Genomic DNA, 21,171 nt, shown 5'->3' on the forward strand with positions numbered 1-21,171 from the left:
TTACTCCTTGAAATGCAGATTGTCGCTAGTGTGTGGTGTTTCAAATCAATGTTTTTACATTTAACTTGGCTTAATTCTAAGTCTGTCGGAATTCTTTAAAAGAAAGGGAACATTTTTCTAGTATTTTTCTCCCAGTAATTCAACATAGACGTAATATGTTTACATAGTTTTAAAAAAATGAATACTAAAATTAATGGAGATTTTCAAAGATTAGATGGATACGGATATAAGGGTTTGAATGAAGAAATAGAACTAGTCTGACCCTTTGCTGAAGCATACAGTGAAGGGCCAGTGTATGCATTTCCACTGTGCTGCGGCTTAACTCTTTAGTACAGATTGCTTTATGTGTGGTTCTCTGCCAACTCCATATGGAGTTCAGTATAATTGACTTCATTATTCATAACTTGTCATTTAGCTTACTTTCTCCTAATTCTGTTTATCTACAACTGTTGAAGGAAATATAAAGCATGTGACAGTTTGATTGATGGCACTTTCTAAGTTTCAGTGGGGGTAGTACTAGTACTAATTTCTGTGGGAATATTCAGCACTAACTAAAGAACTAGTATGGGTGTTTACTGTTAGAACCGCTGCCTTGTCAAAGAGAGAGTAAATTAAGCTGGCTAGTCTTGCTTCTAGTCTACATACCTGCATTCCTCACTAGATTGTTGGCTTTTTCTAAGCATGATGATGGCTTAGTTTTTTTCCCTTCTCTTCTTCTCAATATGCAGTGCATGTTGTTTTTTTTTGTAAATTATAATTTGTTAAATTAATGACTTAAAACTCCTCTTCTGAAAGTATTAAGAAACTATAGCCAATTAGAGCTGCCTGCTTTAAGAATAGTGGTTGCAGCTTTAAGAACAGTCATTTCAGGAACCAGAAGCCTCTAGGACCATCTTGAGGGTAGAGTGTGAGGAGCGAGGGATCCTATCCAGAAAAGCAGTGACAACAGAGATGGTGGCAGAGGAGATGGCATAGAGAGATAGAGCAGCAGAGGACTCTAGGCCCACGGACTAAGAAAGGCAGTTTGCCTGCAGGCAGGAGGCTGGCTTGCAAAACGTGCCCTTTGGATATTTAAACAAATATATATTTTCATTGTAGTATGTGTACATCCAAAAAAAGAAAGATAACAGAGGTAAATACTGTTAGCTGATGGTGCAAGGAGGAGATTGTAATCATTATAATAATTCATCGAATGTAAAACTGATTATCTGTCCTGTGAACCTTCACTCAATTCTCAATAAAAGTAAACAGTGGTTCCACCAAGAAGAAAGAAAGATCACAAGTCTTTGTTGTTGGATGAGTGAGTTGGGGGAAAAACAGGTTTTTAATACTAGTTTATTTCCTGGAATGTATTTGGTGGCACTTTTCACAAAGTATTTCCTTTATGCCTTCTGTTTATGATAAAATTATATAGCCAAGGAGATAGGCTTAGACTTTGAGTTTCAGTTATTTTACAGGATATTTTCTTCTTATCTCAATTTTTGGTAGACTGTTTTTCTCCTGGGATCTTCCATATGTGTGTTCGTGTGGTTTGGGTGTAGCCACTTATCATTTCCACCTTAACAGACTCTGGCCACTTATCAGAGATCACTTTGGGTTTGGAGAGTAAAGGAATTTGAAGAGACAACTTCTCTGCCTTTGTAACATTTTTTAGAGTTCAGTTGAGATGTTTAAAACATTTTTTTTCTTGTCTTTACTTTCTGTAGACTAACTGCGGAAGACAATGGTCATAGTTTCCACACACCTCAGAGAGGACTTCCCAGTGAAGATGTCAGCATTGCTGCTTCTGATGCTCTTGACACTGTTTCTAAATCACCTCTTCCAGCCCACACCATTCATGCATCTGAAGAACAGAGTTCAGCACCAACGCCAGTGAAAAAGTCTAGCAAAGTGAGGCAGAAGATAGATGTGAAAGCAGAACTGGAGAATCGCCAAGGGGGGAAGCAGCTCCTCAACTTAGTGGTCATTGGTAATGCCCTTTGTTGCTCTGGATTGCCAGTCAGCTCTACACTAGGTCTGACAGCTTTCTAGCCACAGGAAGGAAACGGGTTCCACTCTGAGTGTCTGTCTGGGTATAATATAAAGCAAGGAAGGAGGCATTGCATCATAATGCTCTCTAGTCATCCCTTCCACATCTCCCCCGGGTTAAATACTGCCAAGTTACCAAGGCACTCACTAGACTTGATTGTGGCATCTTCACTTTGTGAGCATTTTGAAGCTGGTGTGTCTTGGTGACAGTTTTAATTTCCAAAAAGCAGGGGAGTTTTCCCCCTCTCACAGGAGACATGGCCTTTTATTCTATATATAGATACCTTAACTGCATTTAATAAAAATTGGTATTTACTAAATATCGACACGAACTATTGAATTAAACATTCATGCAGTGCCTCAATATCCACAACATCTGAAAAATGTACCTAGTGTTAATCCTGAATCCACTTTCCTTAGGTCATGTTGATGCTGGGAAAAGTACACTGATGGGCCATATGCTGTATCTTCTGGGCAATGTAAACAAGAGAACCATGCACAAGTACGAACAAGAGTCTAAAAAGGCTGGCAAAGCCTCGTTTGCATATGCATGGGTCTTGGATGAGACTGGAGAAGAAAGGGAAAGGTAGTCACCATATTTCACAATTTTCAGCTTGAAATGACATGTAATCATTTGATATAAATATGTGACATGTTGAATAGGTATAAAACGTACCATGAAATATTTTAGAGACTGAATGTTTGTGGGAAAAACCTCTAATTATCAGAGAAAGTTTTTGATGTATTTTTCATTATAATCTGTGTATGTGTTTAATCTTCAAAATTCAGTGAGAATAGTTTAAAAGAAGGTTGTTTTAAAAAGAAAGGGCTGCACACAGAATAAAAAGCAGTCAAAATTCCTAGACTGATCATTTTTTGGAGGACATATCAGTTTTTCCTAAATATATACTGAATTGTCTTGAGTTTGAGTCTTGTGAATAACACTCTGAATTTTACATCAAGTTATAAAGAAAAGGTAAATCTTTGTGTTACACTCTTACCTGTATAAAATAAAATTGATCAGAAAATACAAATTACTTTTATTTAAGACATTTTTATACTTTTGTACTATGAGACAGAATCCATACAAAAGTAATTTAGACCTTTCCTATAGATTTACCCCAAGGAGCTCTGGCAGCGTAGTGGTTATGAATTGGGCTGAGAACCTTAAGGTCAGCAGTTCGAAACTACCAGCTGTCCCACCGGAGAAAGATGAGGCTTTCTGCTCCTGTAAAGATTAACAGCCTCGGAAACCCTGTACAGGGTCACTATGAGTCGGACCCGACTCCACGGCACATAACTACTTACTATAGATTTACCCATCATGTGACTCCGGTGTCTGTTCCTGTGATTAATGTCAATTTCACAGGAATTCCAGTTGGAGACTGTAGCTGCTTATATAATTCTGTCCAAAGCTACTTACATAATAACTTTTGAAATATTTTTAGAGTAGTACGTGTATATATATGGTGGTTGTGCTGTTTGGGATGGGGGAACCAATGGCACCTTTATCAGAAAAGTGGACACCTTACAAATTAAGTGGCAGATATATCAGTGGCTGTGTCAAAATAATAACTCCAAAGTCCTATGAGAATCTTTTTAAGGACCTTACGTAAGTGGAGAATGTATCTAGATTTTCATACATCTTTTTTTGTGTATATTTATTTTCTTACAACTATAGACAGTCCACTTGTAATATATAAAGTAGTTCTCAGTAAAGCAGGTTTTAATATTCCTTAGCTTTTTTGGTTTTCCAGCATAGTGAGCAAGCTAGCTGCACAGTTGCCACTGTTTGGAAAACAGTGGAATCGTGTAAGATATCATAATTAACAGCCGGAATAATCTTCACCTGCATTTTATCATAATAAGCACTGGACTGCAAGGTTGGTGGTTCCAATCCTCCAGCTGCTTCTTGGAAACCCTATATAGGGTTGCCATGAGTTGGAACCGACTCGATGGCACGTAACATATTTTAAAAAGCAATTTTTAAAAATATGTTGCTTTTGTAGTTTTCTTTGCATCATTCTTGTACATAGGTACAGAAATCGGGGCCAGAATCATTTCCGTTAGAATGACTTGTTTAACTTTTCTTAGTATTAGTTGAACTGGTAAGTGGACTAGTAATCTGATTTCTAGATGTATCAGTCATTGTGGTATTTTTGATAGTATATCTGCTGGTTTTCATGTTTGTTGCTGTTCTGCATAATATAGTTTTTAGAATATTCATTTAGTCTTCTGACAGCAGAAGCTTCCAGATACATAGTGGGAATTTAAAATCACCGTTAAGTACCCTTAATCGCATTTCAAAAATATAATTAGTGTTATTTATTCCACTGGGTTATCCATATAACTCACTCTGCAAGTGTTAAGAAGCAGAAATTACTAAAATGAAGTGACATTTTCATGTTATAGGGTTATAGATTCAGACTAGAACTGATCCAAAGGTACATTCTGGTCAAAGTATTCTAGGACAGGTTCTGTGTAAGACTTTTTTCATCACTATTTGGAAGGTGCTCGTGGATCCTAGATTATTTGTGGATATGGAAAAAAATTAAACATCACTTTGCAAGAAATGTTCAGTACTTTCAAATTAAATTAGAATGGCATAACTAAGTAGACCCACAATTACCTTACTGGTGGGATAGACATCTAACTTCCTATGCTGGACTACTCTGGACATACTAGCATGATTGATTACCTATTGTCCATCTCATTTCTCCTTTGAAAGTACTGAGCTCTAGAATGGCTCAGCACTCTTCTAGATTTTCCTGGAGTATTCTTTTCATAGGAATCTAGATCTTTGTGTCTGTGTAGAGGCAGTGATGAATCTCCAGGAAGGATGACATGGGGCATAAAGTGAACTCTGGTTCACCTCTCTATTGTTTCCATTGAGCATCTTCTTTAATGCCTCCTTTAAAAAAAAAAAATGTGTAGTATACTGACTAGCCTTGTAAACTGAAAGTTTTATATTTCTATAATTGATGAAACATAAACAATAGAAAATGAAGACAATGTTGTCTGATGGTCATTCTTAAAGTAATCCTTTCTCATCTGCAGTATTTATTTTCCTTCCTACATAGATTTCCACATATTCTCTTAAAAGTTTTTGCACTATCGAAGCATGGGCATGCAGTAATAACTTCTTCTTTTTTTAAATTAAGCTCTTGTATTCACAACATTGTTTTAAAGTCATACAGGTGTAACTATTGCAGCCAACATTTCAGCACTAATTGGTAGCTAATTAGCAAAAGTAAGAATCTGTGTAGAATTGTTACATAAGGATTTGGAGGGTTATTTTGCTTATTATTTAATCCAGTACACTGATTATATAGGGTATCCTAATCGCTTTATGTTTTGTTTAAGGGGAGTAACAATGGATGTTGGTATGACAAAGTTTGAAACCAAAACCAAAATTATTACATTAATGGATGCTCCAGGCCATAAGGATTTCATTCCCAACATGATTACAGGAGCAGCCCAGGTACCAGCTATTTCCTTCACTCGAGTATACCAATTCTACATAAAGTTTCTTGAATGTTTAATTCTGGGATTTAAGCCTTTAAAATATAAAGCGTGAAAAAATAGAGAATAATTTGTATTCTGCATGATCTCTTTATCTATACTTTATAAAACCTTTTCTGAATTACTATAAAGAAGCAAATATATAAACGCTATGAATTTTTTTATAGTAAAAATAATGTTAGGGTGCTTCATGAGATATAGTTTTATGTTTCTTGTATTTATAGTTTGGACTCTTTAAGATTTACTCTTTAATATATAAGTAAAGAGTGAATTTTTACTGTATATAGTTTGGACTCTTTACTATCACTCTTTACTATATACATACTATATAATTATTCACTCTTTGTTATATTAAGTTCTAGTTATTTTCAAGTATGTGCAGAAATAGTGAAGCTTTTGCTTTTCTATACTGTGGTTCACTTTTTTTTCTTATGATTAAAAACCAATGACAAAGAGGGAACCTAGATCCAGAGGGCGTGGAGGAAGGTAGCATCTCCACTGAGTAGTATCCAGTCTGTCTAGGCGGGGCTGATGAGAGGAAATGTGGATAGGTCTCTTGTGATACAATAGTGAATAATTGTTATCAGGACTGATTGTGAGGGTTGGAAATGTACAGGTAGACATTTTGTAGCAAGGAGGGGAGTGATTAACTTTGCAGTTTAGAAGCAGAGGTCCCTGGTACCATCAAAGGGAAAAGAGGAGAGAGCGGGACCCTACCCAGAGAAGCAGTGACACCAGAGATGGAGGCAGAGATGATGACATGGAGAGATGGAGCAGCTGGGGACTTTAGACCCAGAGAGGGAGAGGGGCTGTGTGCTGACGGGGGTTGCGGGGGAGAGGGGACGTAAGGCTTGTAGGGTATACCCTTTGGTTGGTTGATGATGTATGTAGGGGATTGTAACCATGGCAATCCATGGATGAATGTAAAACTAATGTTCTCCCATGCAAACTATCACATAATTCACAATAAAACATTAAAAAAAACCAAAAAACCAATGACAGTGGCAATTTATAAACCTACATATATATTTAGTAAAAAAAAAAAAAAAAGGTTGATGACATTAAATAATTCAAACAATGAAAATAGTGCTTCAAATATAGAATACTGATTTTCTTTGTAATGAGCGATTATTGGGAAAAGTGAGACCTAAAAACCTGCCTAAAAGTATACTAGTGTTAATATTTGTCAATCTTAAAAGCTTAGTATGTAAGATAAAGCATAAATTGTTTGGTTCCATATAGAAAGTTCCTATATAGTCTTACAATATCATTTTTAAATTCATGGACTGAATGAGGATAAAGATTGAAAAGTAATCATGATTACTGTTGACTAAGCACCTAGTATGGACTAGGTATACTGGTGGCATACGAGTTATTCGTTGCCCTGCTAACCCTAAGGCCAGCAGCTGGAATCTGCTCGCTGCTCTGCTAGAGAAAGATAAGGCTTTCTGCTTCTATAAAGATGTACCGCCGTGGAAATCATATACTGGGTCTCTATGAGTCAAAATCGACTCAGTGGCACACAACAACAACAGTTGCTTCATATGTATTTAATCCAATCCTTATAACAGCTCTATGAGGTAGTTGTTATTATTGGGTGTCCAAGTCAGTTCCGCCTGTCCTTCGCCAGCCTCACAGTCGTTGCCACTGGGTCTTAGTGATCTAGTGCTGCTGTAACCGAAATGCTACAAGTGGATGGCTTTAGCAAATGAATGTATTCTCTCCCAGTTTAGGAGGGTAGAAGTCCGAATTCAGAGCTATGACTCTGGCGAAAGGTCCTGATTTCCTTTCAGTATCTGTAGGTAGACCCATTCTGTAGAGATCTCTGTGTGTTTTGACATCAATCTTTTCCTGGATCTAGGAGTTCATAGTGTAAGGACCTCAGGTCTAAAAGAAGCACTCATCTCCCAGCTTTTCTTTCTTGGTGGTGGTAGGTCCAGCACGACTTACCAACTTAATCTCTTTTATATATATGAATCTATTTTTATACATTATATATTACGTTATATAATGTTTATATTTAATCTCTTTTGTGGTGGGTTAATGAGCCAGACTGCAAAGCCATTTGAACTGCAAGATCGACAGTTCAAGCTCACCAGCTGCTCCTCGGAAACCCTATACAGGGTCGCTATGGGTCAGAATTGACTTGACCGAGGTACTTAACAGTATATTAAAAGGGATTGAATCAAGATACAGCCTAACCCCCTAAGTGGTATCTGGCCTTATTAACATCTTAGAAGCAAGGATTTACCACATAGGATTGCTTCAGAGCCGAGCTGATCACATCAGATTACATCATGCGAGTGATTACATATATTAGTTACCATCTTGGGGAATTGCTACCTCTTAACTGGCAAACCACTGAGGATTCAAGCCTAGCCAAGTTAATACAAAACCTTAATTCTTACAGGTGTCTTCCTCTTTTTTCTGACCCTTTACATTGTCAAGTAAGATGTCCTTTTCTGGGGACTGGTCCCCTTGATGCCAGAGCCAAAGTATGGGAAATGAAATTTTGCCTTGCTTGTTTCTAGGAAGCCTTCTGGCTGAACTTCTTCTAAGGTAGATTTGTTCTTTCTTTGGAAGTTTGTGGCATATTTAGTATTTTATTGTAAATATCATAATTCAAAGGTATCAATTCTGTGTTGTTTCGTATTCATTGCCTAGTTCTCACATGTATATGCAACAATTGATAATACCAAAGCTTGGGTCATGCACACCTTAGTCTGCAAGGTGGCATCTTTGCTTTTTAACACTTTAAAAGAGATCTTTTGTAGCAAATTTTCCCAGTGTAATTTCTTGACAGCTGCTTGTATTAGCATTGATTGTGGATCCAAGTAAAATGAAATCTTTGACAAGTTCAGTATTTTCTGTTTATCATGATGTTGTATATTGGTCCAGTTGCGAAGATTTTTGTTTATTTTTATGTTGAGGTGTACTCTGTACTGAAGGCTGTAGTCTTTTAGTCTTCATCAGTCTATTTCACTTTCAGCAAGCAAGGTTGTATCATCTGCATATTGCAAGTGGTTAATAACTCTTCCTCTAATCCTAATGCCTCATCCTTCTTCATATAGTATGCTTCTCAGATTATTTGCTTAGCATACAGACTGAACAAGTTTGATGAAAGTATTCAACCCTGACACACACCTTCCTGATTATAAATGAACCAGTGTCTCCTTGCTCTGTTTGAATCACTGTTTCTTAGTCTATATACAGGTTCTGCATGATCACAATTAAATCTTCTGGAGTTGCCATTCTTTGCAGTGTTTTTCATAATTGTTATGCTATACACAGTCAAATGCCTTTGCATAGCCAAGAAAACAGGTAAACATCTTTCTGGTATTCCCTGCTTTCAGCCAAGATCCACCTTACATCAGCAGTGATATCCCTCATTCCATGTCCTGTTTGGAATCTGGTTTAAATTTCAGGCAGTTCCTTGTTACTGTACTGCTGCAATTATTCAGTAAAATCTTACTGTGTATGATATTAATGATATTGTTCAATAAATTCCACATTCTTTTGGATCACTTTTGTTTGGAGTGGGCACAAATACGTATCTCTTCCAGTCAGTAAGCGAGGTAGCTGGCTTCCAAATTTCTTGACACAGACAAGTGAGTACCTCCAGCATGGTACCCATTTGTTGAAACATCTCAGTTGGGGTTTTGTCAATTCATGAATCGCTTTTCACCAATACGTTCTGTGTATATTGAACTTCTTTTTTTAGTCCTAGCAGATCTTGATCATATGCTACTTCTTGAATTGGTTGACGGTTGACCAGTTCTTTTTGATATAGTGACTCTGTAGTCTATCTTATTTTGATGCTTCCCGTATCATTCATTGTTTTGCTGATAGATTCCAAGGCTTGAATTTTTTCTTATGTTCTTTAAGCTCAAGAAATGCTGAGTATGTTCTTCCATTTTAGTTTTCTAACTCCCAGTCTTGGTACATTTCATTATAAATACTTTGTCTTCTTGAACCACCCTTTGAAATCTTTTATCTAGCTCTTTTATGCATCGTTTCTCCCATTCTCTTTAGCTCTTGAGTCACACTTGGAAATCTTCTGCTCAGCTCATTTATGTTATTATTTCTTTTGTTTGCTTTAGCTGCTCTACATTCAAGAGCAGGTTTCAGAGACTCTTCTGACACCCATATTTATCTTTCTTTCCTGACTTATTAATGACCAACCTGTTTTCTTCATGTGGGATATCCTTCATGTCATCCTAAAACTTGTCAAAGAGGTTCACTGCATCAAATCTATTTTGAGATGGTCTCTAAGTACAAGTGAGATATACTCAAGGAATTCTGGTATTGTGCTGTAGGATAAGCACCTACTGCAAACCACGAGGCCAGCAGTTCAAATCCACCAGCCTTTCCTGGCAAACCCTATGCTTGGCCGCTGTGAGCTGGAGTTGACTAGATGGCACTTGTCAACAATATACTCAAGGTCGTATTTTGGCCCTGGTGAACTTCAGTTTCTTCTGCTTCAACTTGAATTTGCATATGATCCATTAATGGTCTGTTTCACAGCTGGTGCCTGTACTTGTTCTGACTGATGATACTGAACTTTGCCATTGTCTGTTTCCATAGATAGAGGAAATTTAATTTCTGAATATTTTATTTGGTGAGGTCCGCATGTATAGTCGCTGTTTCTGTTTCTGAGAACGGGTATTTGTGGGTTAATGCGCTGGACTACAAAGTCGATTTGAATCGCAAGGTCAGTGGTTCAGGCTCACCAGCAGCTCCTAGGAAACCCTATGAAGGGTCACTATGGGTCAGAACCGACTCAACAGCACTTACCAACAATAACATTTGCAGTGAATAAGTGGATGGATGGTCTTGCAAAACTTTAGCATGCAGTTTCTGGTGTTATTTTATTTTCCAACTGCTGTTCCTTATTGGTTGTTTCAAACTTTCACTTTCTAGTCACCAGTGATTGTCAATGTATCTTGATTACATGTTTAATTAGTTTCAGGCTGCAAAAGTTGATGAAAATCTTTAGTTTCTTCATCTTTGGCAGAAGTGTTTGGTGTGTAAATTTGAATAATAGAGGTATTAACTTGTCTTCCTTGTAGTTAGATGGATATTATCCTATAACTGACATTGTCATATTTCAGGATAGATCTTGAAGAGTTTTTATTTGACTATGAATGAGATGGCATTCCTTTTCAATTTTTATTTCCAGACATAGTAGACCATGTAACTGTTTTAATCACGATGACAAATAGCAGCCCATTTCAGCTCATTAATACATAGAATATTGATCTGTATATGTATATATTTTCATTTTGACAGTGTCTAGTTTTCATAGATTCAAACTTTATACATTCCATGTTCCAATTAATAGATGTTTACAACTGTTTCCTCACATTTTGAGTTGTGCCCCATCGGCAAATGAAGGTCCTGAAAGCTTTACTGCATCCACTTCCTTCAAGCTGACTATCCGATGAGGTGCATTCCAGCCTGAGGGACTCACCTTCCAGCATTAGATCAGACAGTGCTCCACTGCCATTTTTCATTGGCCATGTTTTTCCAAAAGTACGTCACAGGTCCTTCTTGCTAGTCTGTGTTAGTGTGGCAGCTCCGCTCAAAATTGCCTACCGTAGGTGTAACCTGCTGGATTTGAAATGCCCATGGCAGAGTTTCCAGGGTCACACAACAGCGTGGGAGCCAGCACATAACGACAGTTTGACAGACAAGTGGCACTTGTGCTAGTACTTTTAATTTTTTTAAAAAGTGTTAATCCATCTGTGGAGTCCTTTGATTTGATTTGTTTCTGGTGTCTAATGTCTGTTTAAGAATTATGACTGGTCCAATTAATTGAAGAACCCATCCTTTGATTATTTTGAGTTTAATATATTTTCTTTTCTTCCTTAGGCGGATGTAGCTGTTTTAGTTGTGGATGCTAGTAGGGGAGAGTTTGAAGCCGGATTTGAGACTGGAGGACAGACGCGAGAACATGGCCTCTTAGTCCGTTCTCTGGGAGTGACACAACTTGCAGTTGCAATCAATAAAATGGATCAGGTATTTCAGGGATTTATGGGAATTCTGTTTAATTGCTATTAAAGATGTTTCTCTGTCCATGTAGGTCACCTCAGATGTGATGAGTGCACATTTTATTAGTTTATTTGCCATATTAAAAAAAAATATTCATAATCCGGATATATTAAATGAGATAAATTAATTTTTAAGCAAGACGATATATTAATTTTTAGGCAAGAGATATATTAATTTTTAAGCAAGATGATGACTTTCATTGTCAGGGTAAATAAAGAAAACTTTGAAATTATTTTGAATTATAGGATAATCAGCATTGGACTGTTAACCACAGACTGGTAGTTCAAACCCACCAGTTGCCCCTTGGAAATCCTGTACAGGGTCACTGTGAGTTGGAATTGACTCTATGACACTTTACATCAGCATTGTAGTAAAATCAAGTATTTTAAAAATTAGAAATAATATATATTTCCTACGACGGCACTTAACAACAACAAAAACAACTCCTCAAAAAATGTTTTAGCATTGCCTTTTGTATATCTATCAGCTTATTTTCTACGTAAAAATGTGTTTCAGATTTAGTTATAGTTTATGTTATCTTCTTTTCAAACAAATGCCAAAATATTATTGTGAATGTTTCCAAGTAATAAGTGATTCTTGTACAAAGAAGTTTTTGTGGCTTTATTGTAGTGTATTTAAAAAATAAACTGAATTATTAGCCCCTACTTGGAGTCCTAGTTTGGCACTGTGGGTTAATATGCCAGACTGCAAAGCTGTTTGAACTGCAAGGTCAGTGGTTCAAGCTCACCAGCTGCTCCTTGGAAACCCTATACAGGGTCGCTACGGGTCGGAACCGACTCGACAGCACTTAACAACAACAACTTGGAGTCCTGCTATTGCGCTGTGAGTTAATGCGCTGGACTGCAAGGTTGGTTTGAATCACAAGGACTGTGGTTCAAGCTCACCAGCGTCTCCTCAGAAATCCTATAGAATAGGGTTGCTATGAGTCGTAACGGACTCAATGGGCACTTCACAACAACAACAACTTGTGAACAGTTTTAGTTATTTCTTGTGAGTGTGTGTTTGTGTGCTTAGGAATGGTTTAGAGTATGGTTTATTCTGATTTTTTGCTTTAAAGTCATAGACACTAAGATTTACTGATACCATAAAAATTTTCACGGCTTTTTGAGAAAAGTTCTGTTTTTTAACTCAACACATGTGATGTGTCTGCTTTCTCAAAATCTTACCAATACTAATATCATTAAAACATTATTTCATAATTTGATATGCGAAACATTTTTGAGTTTACTCTTTCATTAATACTAGTAGTATGTAAACATATTTATATATTGATTAATTATTTGTATTTCTTCTCTGGGTATTACTTATGTAATTTGCTCGTTTTTGAAACTTTAAAACAATTATTTTTTAAGGACTTTATTAAAGATGGTAATTCATTATCCATCCTTTTCCCAATTTGTTATTTGACATTTCATTTTATTTATGGTGTGTTTTTCACATATATTTAACTTTATAAATATTTTGTTTGTAATTTCTTCCTTTATGCTTAGGATTTTCTTACCCTAAAATCAGATAAATATTTATCTACATTTTCTGTGAGTTATTTTATTATATTATTATTACATACACTTTTTAGTTTTGCCCAGCATTGTAGCATGGAACTTTTTGGACATAAAGAAATATTTAAAGAATAAACACTCATATTAGATATGGTAGTTTAGTGACTTCGAATTGGGCTGCTAAAACCTCAAGTTCAGCAGTTCGAAACTACCAGCTGTTCTGCGGGAGAAAGATGAGGCTTTCTGCTCCCGTAAAGATTTACAGCCTTGGAAACCCAGTGCAGGGTTGCTATGAGTCCTAACTGACTCCACGGTACTCAACAACAACAATTAGATCTACTGCTAAGATTCTACTTGTTATATTTTCTCCAAATGCTTGGTTACTTGTGTATCTATCTAATCCTTTGTCTTCAATCCATATTATTCCGGGATATATTTCAAAGTAAGCTGCAGACATTAGTCCACTTCTGATCTAATATTACAGCATACATGTAGTTCTATTGCACCTGTGCTTTAAATCTCTTTGTTTTTGTTGTTTCTGAGTGGGGTAGTGTTAATAGCTTTGTTTTATTCCACTAGTGGATCCAAGCACAGTTTTGTAAATTGTGTGCCCTTTTCCCACAAAGTCACTCTTAGTATAGATAAAAAATTTCTGTATTTATTGGAATCTTTCTAGGCTTCCTGTTGCAGGAAAATATGCCGTTAGAATACATTATTAGTAAGATATGATTTTCTGAATTTTAATTTCAGTAAATACTTTTATTAATCAACTTTAGGCTTATATTTTATAGTTTGGGTTTATATTTTGTTGTAGAAATTTGAAATTTGTATATGTTTTGAAACAAATTTTAAAGACTAAATTGGGTCTTTATCAGGTTAATTGGCAACAAGAAAGGTTTCAAGAGATTACTGGAAAACTTGGTCACTTTCTTAAGCAAGCAGGCTTTAAGGTAAGATCGTTATAAGTTTTTGTGGTTTTTCCTTTTTGTACTTCAGTTTTATCTTATATATCCAAAAGAGTCCTCACAGTTTGTAGAAAAATTCCATTATCTCTTAAGTCCCTTTTTTTCCATGAACTTTTTGAAGCCCCCTTGTATATGGGAGGAAGAACAATTATATTCTTGTCTTATTAAATTTTTACTTTCATTTCTCCCTGGCTGCACATGTATATTATTTTATTTGGGTTACCTTACCTTAGATAATTGCATGTGTTTTTATAAGTTGACTTGGATTTAATATAATTTATAGTTTTTTTCCCTACCTGTTAGGTTAGGTAGGAAGTTTATTTTAGGTGTGGCGTTATAGGATAGGCACTGCCTTGCTAATGGCAAGGTTGGCAGTTCAAATCTACCAGCCACTCCTTGGAAACCCTATGCAGGGTCGCTGTGAATCAGAACCTACTCGATGGCACTTAATAACAATAACAACAACATTAAATTAGGTGATAAATGTGTAAGGACGTCACAGAGGAAAGTGGGAACTGGCAGAGAGAAATTTCTTCCAGCAAAAACCTCTGTCACCAATTGAAAATGCTTGTGTCTTTTCAAAATAATTTGCAAATATCTCACAAAATCAAAATTGGTTATTATTACATCAGATAGCTTTAGGATAGTACTGTAATTTCTGTCACTTTTCAAAAGTACATCATTGCTATTGATAAATGCAGTTATGGTAATTGTAAACATTTTAACTTCTTTTTTTTTTAAGTTATATTAAGTTTCATACATTCAGTCTTTTTAAATAGGAGAGTGATGTAGCATTTATTCCTACGAGTGGTCTCAGTGGTGAAAATCTAATCGCAAGATCTCAATCGAGTGAACTCATAAAATGGTATAAAGGATTATGCTTATTAGAACAAATTGGTAAGTAGTAACATCTTTCTAATTTTAATGCAGCACAATTTTTTATAAATTATTTGCTTTGTTGTATATAGATTACATTATTTTCTCAGAGGAGTAGAAATGTAATGAGAATCATGAGACAGTCAAAAATTACATTGTCAATTAATTCCTACTTTCTTCCAGATTCCTTCAAGCCACCTCAGCGGTCTGTTGACAAGCCTTTCAGGTTATGTGTCTCAGATGTTTTCAAAGGTAGGTGCTGCCTCTTCAGGCTATTTCAGGATAGCCTTTCCTTTCCATTCCAGTTCTGCCCTCTTTCGTAACTCGGACTCACTGTTTTCTTGTGATCTTATCGGCCTACGGGAGTTGTACTTGGACCATTGCAAGGCTCTGGTTTCTGTGATAAGGCCACTGTAGGCTAAGACTGCAAGTTCTCAGAGGAACTGCATTCTGAGCTCTTGCTTGAATGGGCAGTACTCTACCAGATGTCCTCATACCAATATCGCTGATTCTGACTGCTGCAGATTCTGGTGTACTGTTCTTCCTCCAGAGCCCTGGTGTGGTGCTGTGGGATAATGCACTGGACCGCAAGGTCAGTTTGAACAGCAAGGTCGACAGTTCAGATTCACCAGCTGCTCCTCAGAAACCCTATACAGGGTTGGTATGAGTCAGGACTGTTTCGAAGGCCCTAACAACAATTCTTCCTCTAACGTCCCTCCACTGCCCTCTATTGAGAGTACTTAATATATCATGCTCACTTCAAAGGAGAAATCAATAAACAAATTGTTTGTCAAAAGCGTATATATTGAAATGGTCCGTTTGGAGCCATTAAGTCGGATCAGACACATAGCGACTATATGCACAACAGAATGAAGTACTGCTTGGCCCTCCATCAATCTGAAATTATTGTTGTGTTTGATCTCATTGTTGCAGCTACTCTGCCAATCCATCTCTTTGTGGGTCTTCCTCTTTTTTGCTGACCCCTCTATTTTGCTAAGCATGATGCCTTCTCCAGGGACTGGTCCCTACTGATAACATGTCCTAAGAATGAGAGATGAAGTCTTGCCATCTTGGCTTTAAAGGAGCATTCTGTATGTATTACTTCCAAGAGATGTGTTGTTCTCCTGGCAGTTCACGGTACTTTTAATACGCTACTCCAACACCATAATGGAAATTCATCAGCGCTTCAGTGGTTTACCATATTCGTAGTATAATATTCATCTGCATATGAGGTAATTGAAAATACCATAGTCTAGTACATCTTAGTCTTCAAACTGATATCTTTGCTCTTTAACACTTTAAAAAGGCCTTCTGTAGCAGATTTGCCTATTGTAATATGGTTTTTGATTTCTTGGCTTCTGTTTCCATGAGTATTGATTGCGGATCCAAGCAACTTCAGTCTTTTCTCCATTTATCATGATGTTATTTTTTGGTCCAGTTGTGAGGATTTTCGTTTTCTTTGTATTGAGATGCAATCCACACTGAAAGCTCTAGTCACTGATCTTCATCAGTAAGTTTTTAAACTCCTCTTCACTTTCAGCAAGTATGCTCAACATACATATTGAATAACTATGGTCAAAGAATACAGCCCTGATGCACTTTTCCTGATTTTAAAACATTCAGTATTCAGTAACTACTAGTTCTGTTTGAATATGTGCCTCTTGGTCTGTGTTCAGGTTGCTCATGAGCACAATTAAGTGTTCTGGAAAACCCATTCTTTGCAATTTTATTCATAGCTTGTCAGGATCCATGACGTCAAAAGTCTTTGCAGAAAGCACAAGTAAGCATCTTTTTGGTAGTCTCTGCTTTCAGCCAAGATCCATCCGACATCAGCAATGATATCTCTTGTTACATGTCTCTGGAATTCAGAGAGTTTCTGGCAGCTCCCTGTTGATACAAACATCTTTGAATTATCTTCAACAGAATTTTACTTGCTACATGTGATGTTAATAACATTGTTTGATGATTTTTTAATTCCCTCGGGTCACCTTTCCTTGGAATGTGCACAAATAAGGTTGGTCTCCCAAATTTCTTGGCGTAGAAAGGAGAACACCTCTAGTACTCTATCAGTTTTGTTGCAAGATTTCAATTTATATTCTGTCAATTCCCGGAGCCGTGGTTTCCACCATTGCCTTCAGTGCGGCTGGGACGTCTTCCTTCGTTACCACTGGTTCTTGATAAATGCTATCTCTTAAAATGACGGGACGTCTCCATTTCTTTTTGATATAGTGATTCTGTGTATTTCTTCCATCTTCTTTTGGTGCGTTTTCATCAGTCTCTATTTTGCTCGTGGAATTCTTCAATATTGCCATCTGAGGCTTGAAATTTTTCTTCAGTTCTTTCAGCTTAAGAAATGCTAAGGTGCATTCTTCATTTTTGGTTTTCAAAGTCCAGATTTTTGCACATGTCGTTAGAATACTTGACTTAATCTTCTCGAACTGCCCTTTGAAAATTTCTGCTCAGAGCTGAGAAGCATTCAATTGATAAATGATACAACATCTTCTGAGGCTCATCTCAGATTACTCCTTTTTCTATTGCATTTATTCAGTTTTGACCTGTTTTCAAAAAGAAGTATAACGCTCATATTAAGAACTTCAAAAGAGAAGGTTTTTTCATTGTTTTTTTCCCCCAAAGTGATTATTAGCATTTTAACTACTTCTCACTTGAGTGGAACATTGCAAGAATTCCAGGTATTCTGAAATTGTGCATTTAAGAAATCGATATTTTACAGGAAAATTTTTAAATCAGGAAGAAATGTCTTTTACATTATTTATCCACTTATTTTCAAGTTTCAGTGCTTTTCATTCTTTAGTGTAGATCCACATTGTCCTATTACATCATTTTCCTTGTTTAAAGAGCACACTTGAACATTTTTTGTGGTATAGTCTGCTCATCAAAAGTTCTCTGAGCTTGTTTGTCTCAAATTGTCTTTATTACATAATCATTTTGAATGATGGTCTTCCTGAGTTTTAGATTCTAGTCTGATTTTCTTTTTTTTTTGGTGTGTGGGCAATTTTTTAAAATGTTTTATTGTGAATTATGTGATAGTTTACATGGGAGAACATTAACTTTATATTCATCCTGTTGTATATCGTTTCATTGCCATGGTTACAGTCCCTTCCGTGCATCATCAACCAACCAAAGGGTACAGCCCGCAAGCCTGCCCCCTGGTCATCAGCACACAGCCCCTCTCCCTCTCTGAGTCTAAAATCCCCAGCCGCTCCATCTCTCCATGTCATCGTCTCTGCCTCCATCTCCAGGCGTCACTGCTTCTTTGGGTAGGGTCTCACTCTCCGCTCTTCTCCCTTTGATGGTCCCAGGGACCTCCTCTCCTAGACTGCAAAGTCAATCATTCCCCTCCTTTTGCTGCAAAACGTCCACCTTTACATTTCCAACCCTCACAATCAGTCCTGATAACAGTTATTCACTATTGTATCATAAGAGACCTATCCACATTTCCTTTCATCAGCCCGACAAGACAGATTGGATACTACTCAGTGGAGAGTCTACCTTTCTCTGCGCCCTCTGGATCTAGGCTCCCTCTTGAAAGCTTGTAAGCCAGTCACTTCTTGCCTTGGTAACCACCCCCCCACCCCCCATTTTGGGTAGCCAGTGTCCAAGTTGCCCATCCCTATCTACTCTGTGCATGGAGGGGTGGGAATGATCCTCGCTGTAAAGATTTGTTCCCTCTTTTGAGCTACTGCATCCATAGGTGTAGGTCAAGTTCATCCAGTTGCATCAGATTACTCTTTTTTTTCCCTCTTCTTTCTTCTTCTAGTTGAGCTCTGATCATTCAGTCATTGAAGCCAGGTCAAGTGGGTATTATCTGCAAGTATGGGTGTTCTTATGCATATGCCCTCTCTTCTTATCAGCTGGATGCTTCACTCTCCACTCCTCTGTGGCTATATCACTGACTCTGGGCCCAAGAGTCCCCAGGTCTTGCCACACTGCTGGCCAACCAGGTCTCCAGCCAGGTCCACAGGAGTCTATTGAACGTTGTAGGGCTTAGCTCGCAGCTTCATTGCTGTTTTCCCTCACTTCCCCTTATCGGTGACAAACATGTTCACCAATCAGAGTGTGTATTCCCACTGAGTCTTAGTCTTGGAAGAGGATTTGCCCTGAGGGGGACCCGACCACTTGCCTTGATGTCTCCTGGGTGAGCAACTTGCTTGTTCTTGTAGTAATCAGTTGGACAGCGTATATTGTTTTGTATTTTTCTTGTCAGTCTTTCTTTCAAGAAGTATCTTCCGTTCTTCTAGCCGCTCCAGGCTGGTCGGCTTGTCCTTTCAAGTGGAAATTTCCCACCTCTGAAGATTCTGGATGGGGTTCAAGATTCCACCTATGGTCTTATATACTGCAGAGGCTCCACAGGAAGCCTCCTTCACTGGCACGTTGTAGCCCCATTTTAGGTATTCCAATCAGTTATAGGCAGAAGACAGACTTACAAGCTTTTTGTGGTGATATTTCTGGCTATTCCTTTTTCCACAGGAAGCCTCCTTCACTGGGCACATTGTAGCCCCATTTTAGGTATTCCAATCAGTTATAGGCAGAAGACAGACTTACAAGCTTTTTGTGGTGATATTTCTGGCTATTCCTTTTTCTCCCCCTCAGGTGTCTTATTTTATAATGCTATGCCTGGGAAACCAAGATTCAAAAGACAGCCAAGCATCTTAACATTATTTTCCCCCTTTTGCCCATTCCAACCATGTCTCAATCCCTGTATCCCAGTGCCCTGTTATTCCAAGGTTGTGCATACATCATTATTCATCTCTGTCCCACTTAGCCTATGCAAACCTTCCTAATTGTTTTCCCATCCCCCTTGTTGTGTATTGCTCCCCTCCCCAGCACCGAAAGTATCCTGGGTCTGTTCCTTACCCTGTTCTCCACATTCCCCTTCCTCCCCTCCCCTCACATCCCGGTAACCAGGAAAGAATCCACCCACCCTCTTCTGTAGGGGTTCTTTTTCTTAGTGTTTTACAATAGTGGTCCTATGCAGTATTTCTCCTTTTGTGTCCTCAAGATTCATCCATGTTATGTGGTATCTTACAGCTTCCTTGTTGTTCTTCAAGGTAGCATAATATTCCATTGTGTGTATGTACCACAGTTTATTTATCCATTCTTCAGTTGACGGGCACTTTGGCTGCCTCTATTTGCTCTGTACCCTCTGCATTCCAATGAAGTAGTTTAAGTGTTTCTGTGATGTCTGCTTGTTACAAATGAACTACTTAAGAGCAGGTACTGGCTCTTCCATAGCTATACCTGGCAGATATCTGACATATGATTCCTATATAGTAAATGAATAATAATAAATGAGTGCTTTAAAAAAAATCATGCAATGAAATTGAAATGTATTTATTATTGTTGTTATTAATTATTATTAGTAACCTCTAGCATTGTAGTAGAATATGATTTGGGTCTCCAGAATACCTGTTGTTTACTTAAAATACAGGAGCTGCCTGATTTTCTTTTTATTAACAGTGCTTGCTGACTTCCTTCTCACTTCCTGTTCTCTCTTCCATCTGCTTCCTGGCTTCTGCGTCTCCTCTCTGGGTTCCCACTGAGGCTTCCAAATGTCTTCTTTGTTGTCGAGTCAGTACCAAGCTGCAGTTCTTCCTTCCGTGATCCTGGCACTACTGCTAATGCTGTCTGCCACACTCCCCCTGAAATGTTTCCCTTCGTGTCTGTGACCCACTTTCTCCTATTTAGCTTGGCTCTCTCTGAGCTGTTGTGCCTTCTCTGTGGGTTCCTCCCTATCCCATCATCGCTGTTGGACTGCCTCAGCCCTGTCTTTATTTCATCTGTGAGTTCAAGTTTCACCTGCATCTTTCTGCTCCCAAATCTCTATCATTAGCCTAAACCTAGCCTGCATTTTCCAGACACACGTGTCTAGTTGTTGCTGACCATCTCACAGGAGTGTGCTTCCGGGTCCCATTTTGGGGTATTGGTGTCCCCTCGGGTGCATCTTATTCTCCTGACAGATCTCGATCCCTCATTTCCTGTCTCACAGTTTCTGGCATCTTCAGCTGATTTCGCCCTCCTTATCCCTGACCGCTCTACACCTCTCAGTCCATAGTCCACAATGCTTGAATTCATGCCCTTTTTGCATCAGTGAGTCCATTGCAACCTCCTCTTTGCTCTGACACAGACGTATGATCATGTCACAGCTCTGTTTACAGTTCTTGGCTGGTGTCCATTATATTGTTGTTGTT

The 21,171-nt window shown here is 37.8% G+C and overlaps 1 protein-coding gene across 2 annotated transcripts in view; it reads left to right on the forward strand.

Moving 5' to 3' along the window:
• The window catches only part of HBS1L (HBS1-like (S. cerevisiae)), a 112,308-nt gene that overhangs the window by 73,248 nt on the left and 17,889 nt on the right, over window positions 1-21,171 (forward strand). For both annotated transcript variants that reach the window (XM_006834641.1, XM_006834640.1), the window contains 7 exons: window positions 1,707-1,969; window positions 2,449-2,614; window positions 5,392-5,509; window positions 11,422-11,568; window positions 13,997-14,071; window positions 14,866-14,983; window positions 15,146-15,214. In XM_006834641.1, coding sequence (XP_006834704.1) covers window positions 1,707-1,969; window positions 2,449-2,614; window positions 5,392-5,509; window positions 11,422-11,568; window positions 13,997-14,071; window positions 14,866-14,983; window positions 15,146-15,214 — 956 coding nt within the window. The remainder of the gene's footprint in view (window positions 1-1,706; window positions 1,970-2,448; window positions 2,615-5,391; window positions 5,510-11,421; window positions 11,569-13,996; window positions 14,072-14,865; window positions 14,984-15,145; window positions 15,215-21,171) is intronic.

Source organism: Chrysochloris asiatica, unplaced genomic scaffold (assembly GCF_000296735.1).
Source record: "Chrysochloris asiatica unplaced genomic scaffold, ChrAsi1.0 scaffold00013, whole genome shotgun sequence".
Classification (NCBI taxonomy): Eukaryota; Metazoa; Chordata; class Mammalia; order Afrosoricida; family Chrysochloridae; genus Chrysochloris; species Chrysochloris asiatica.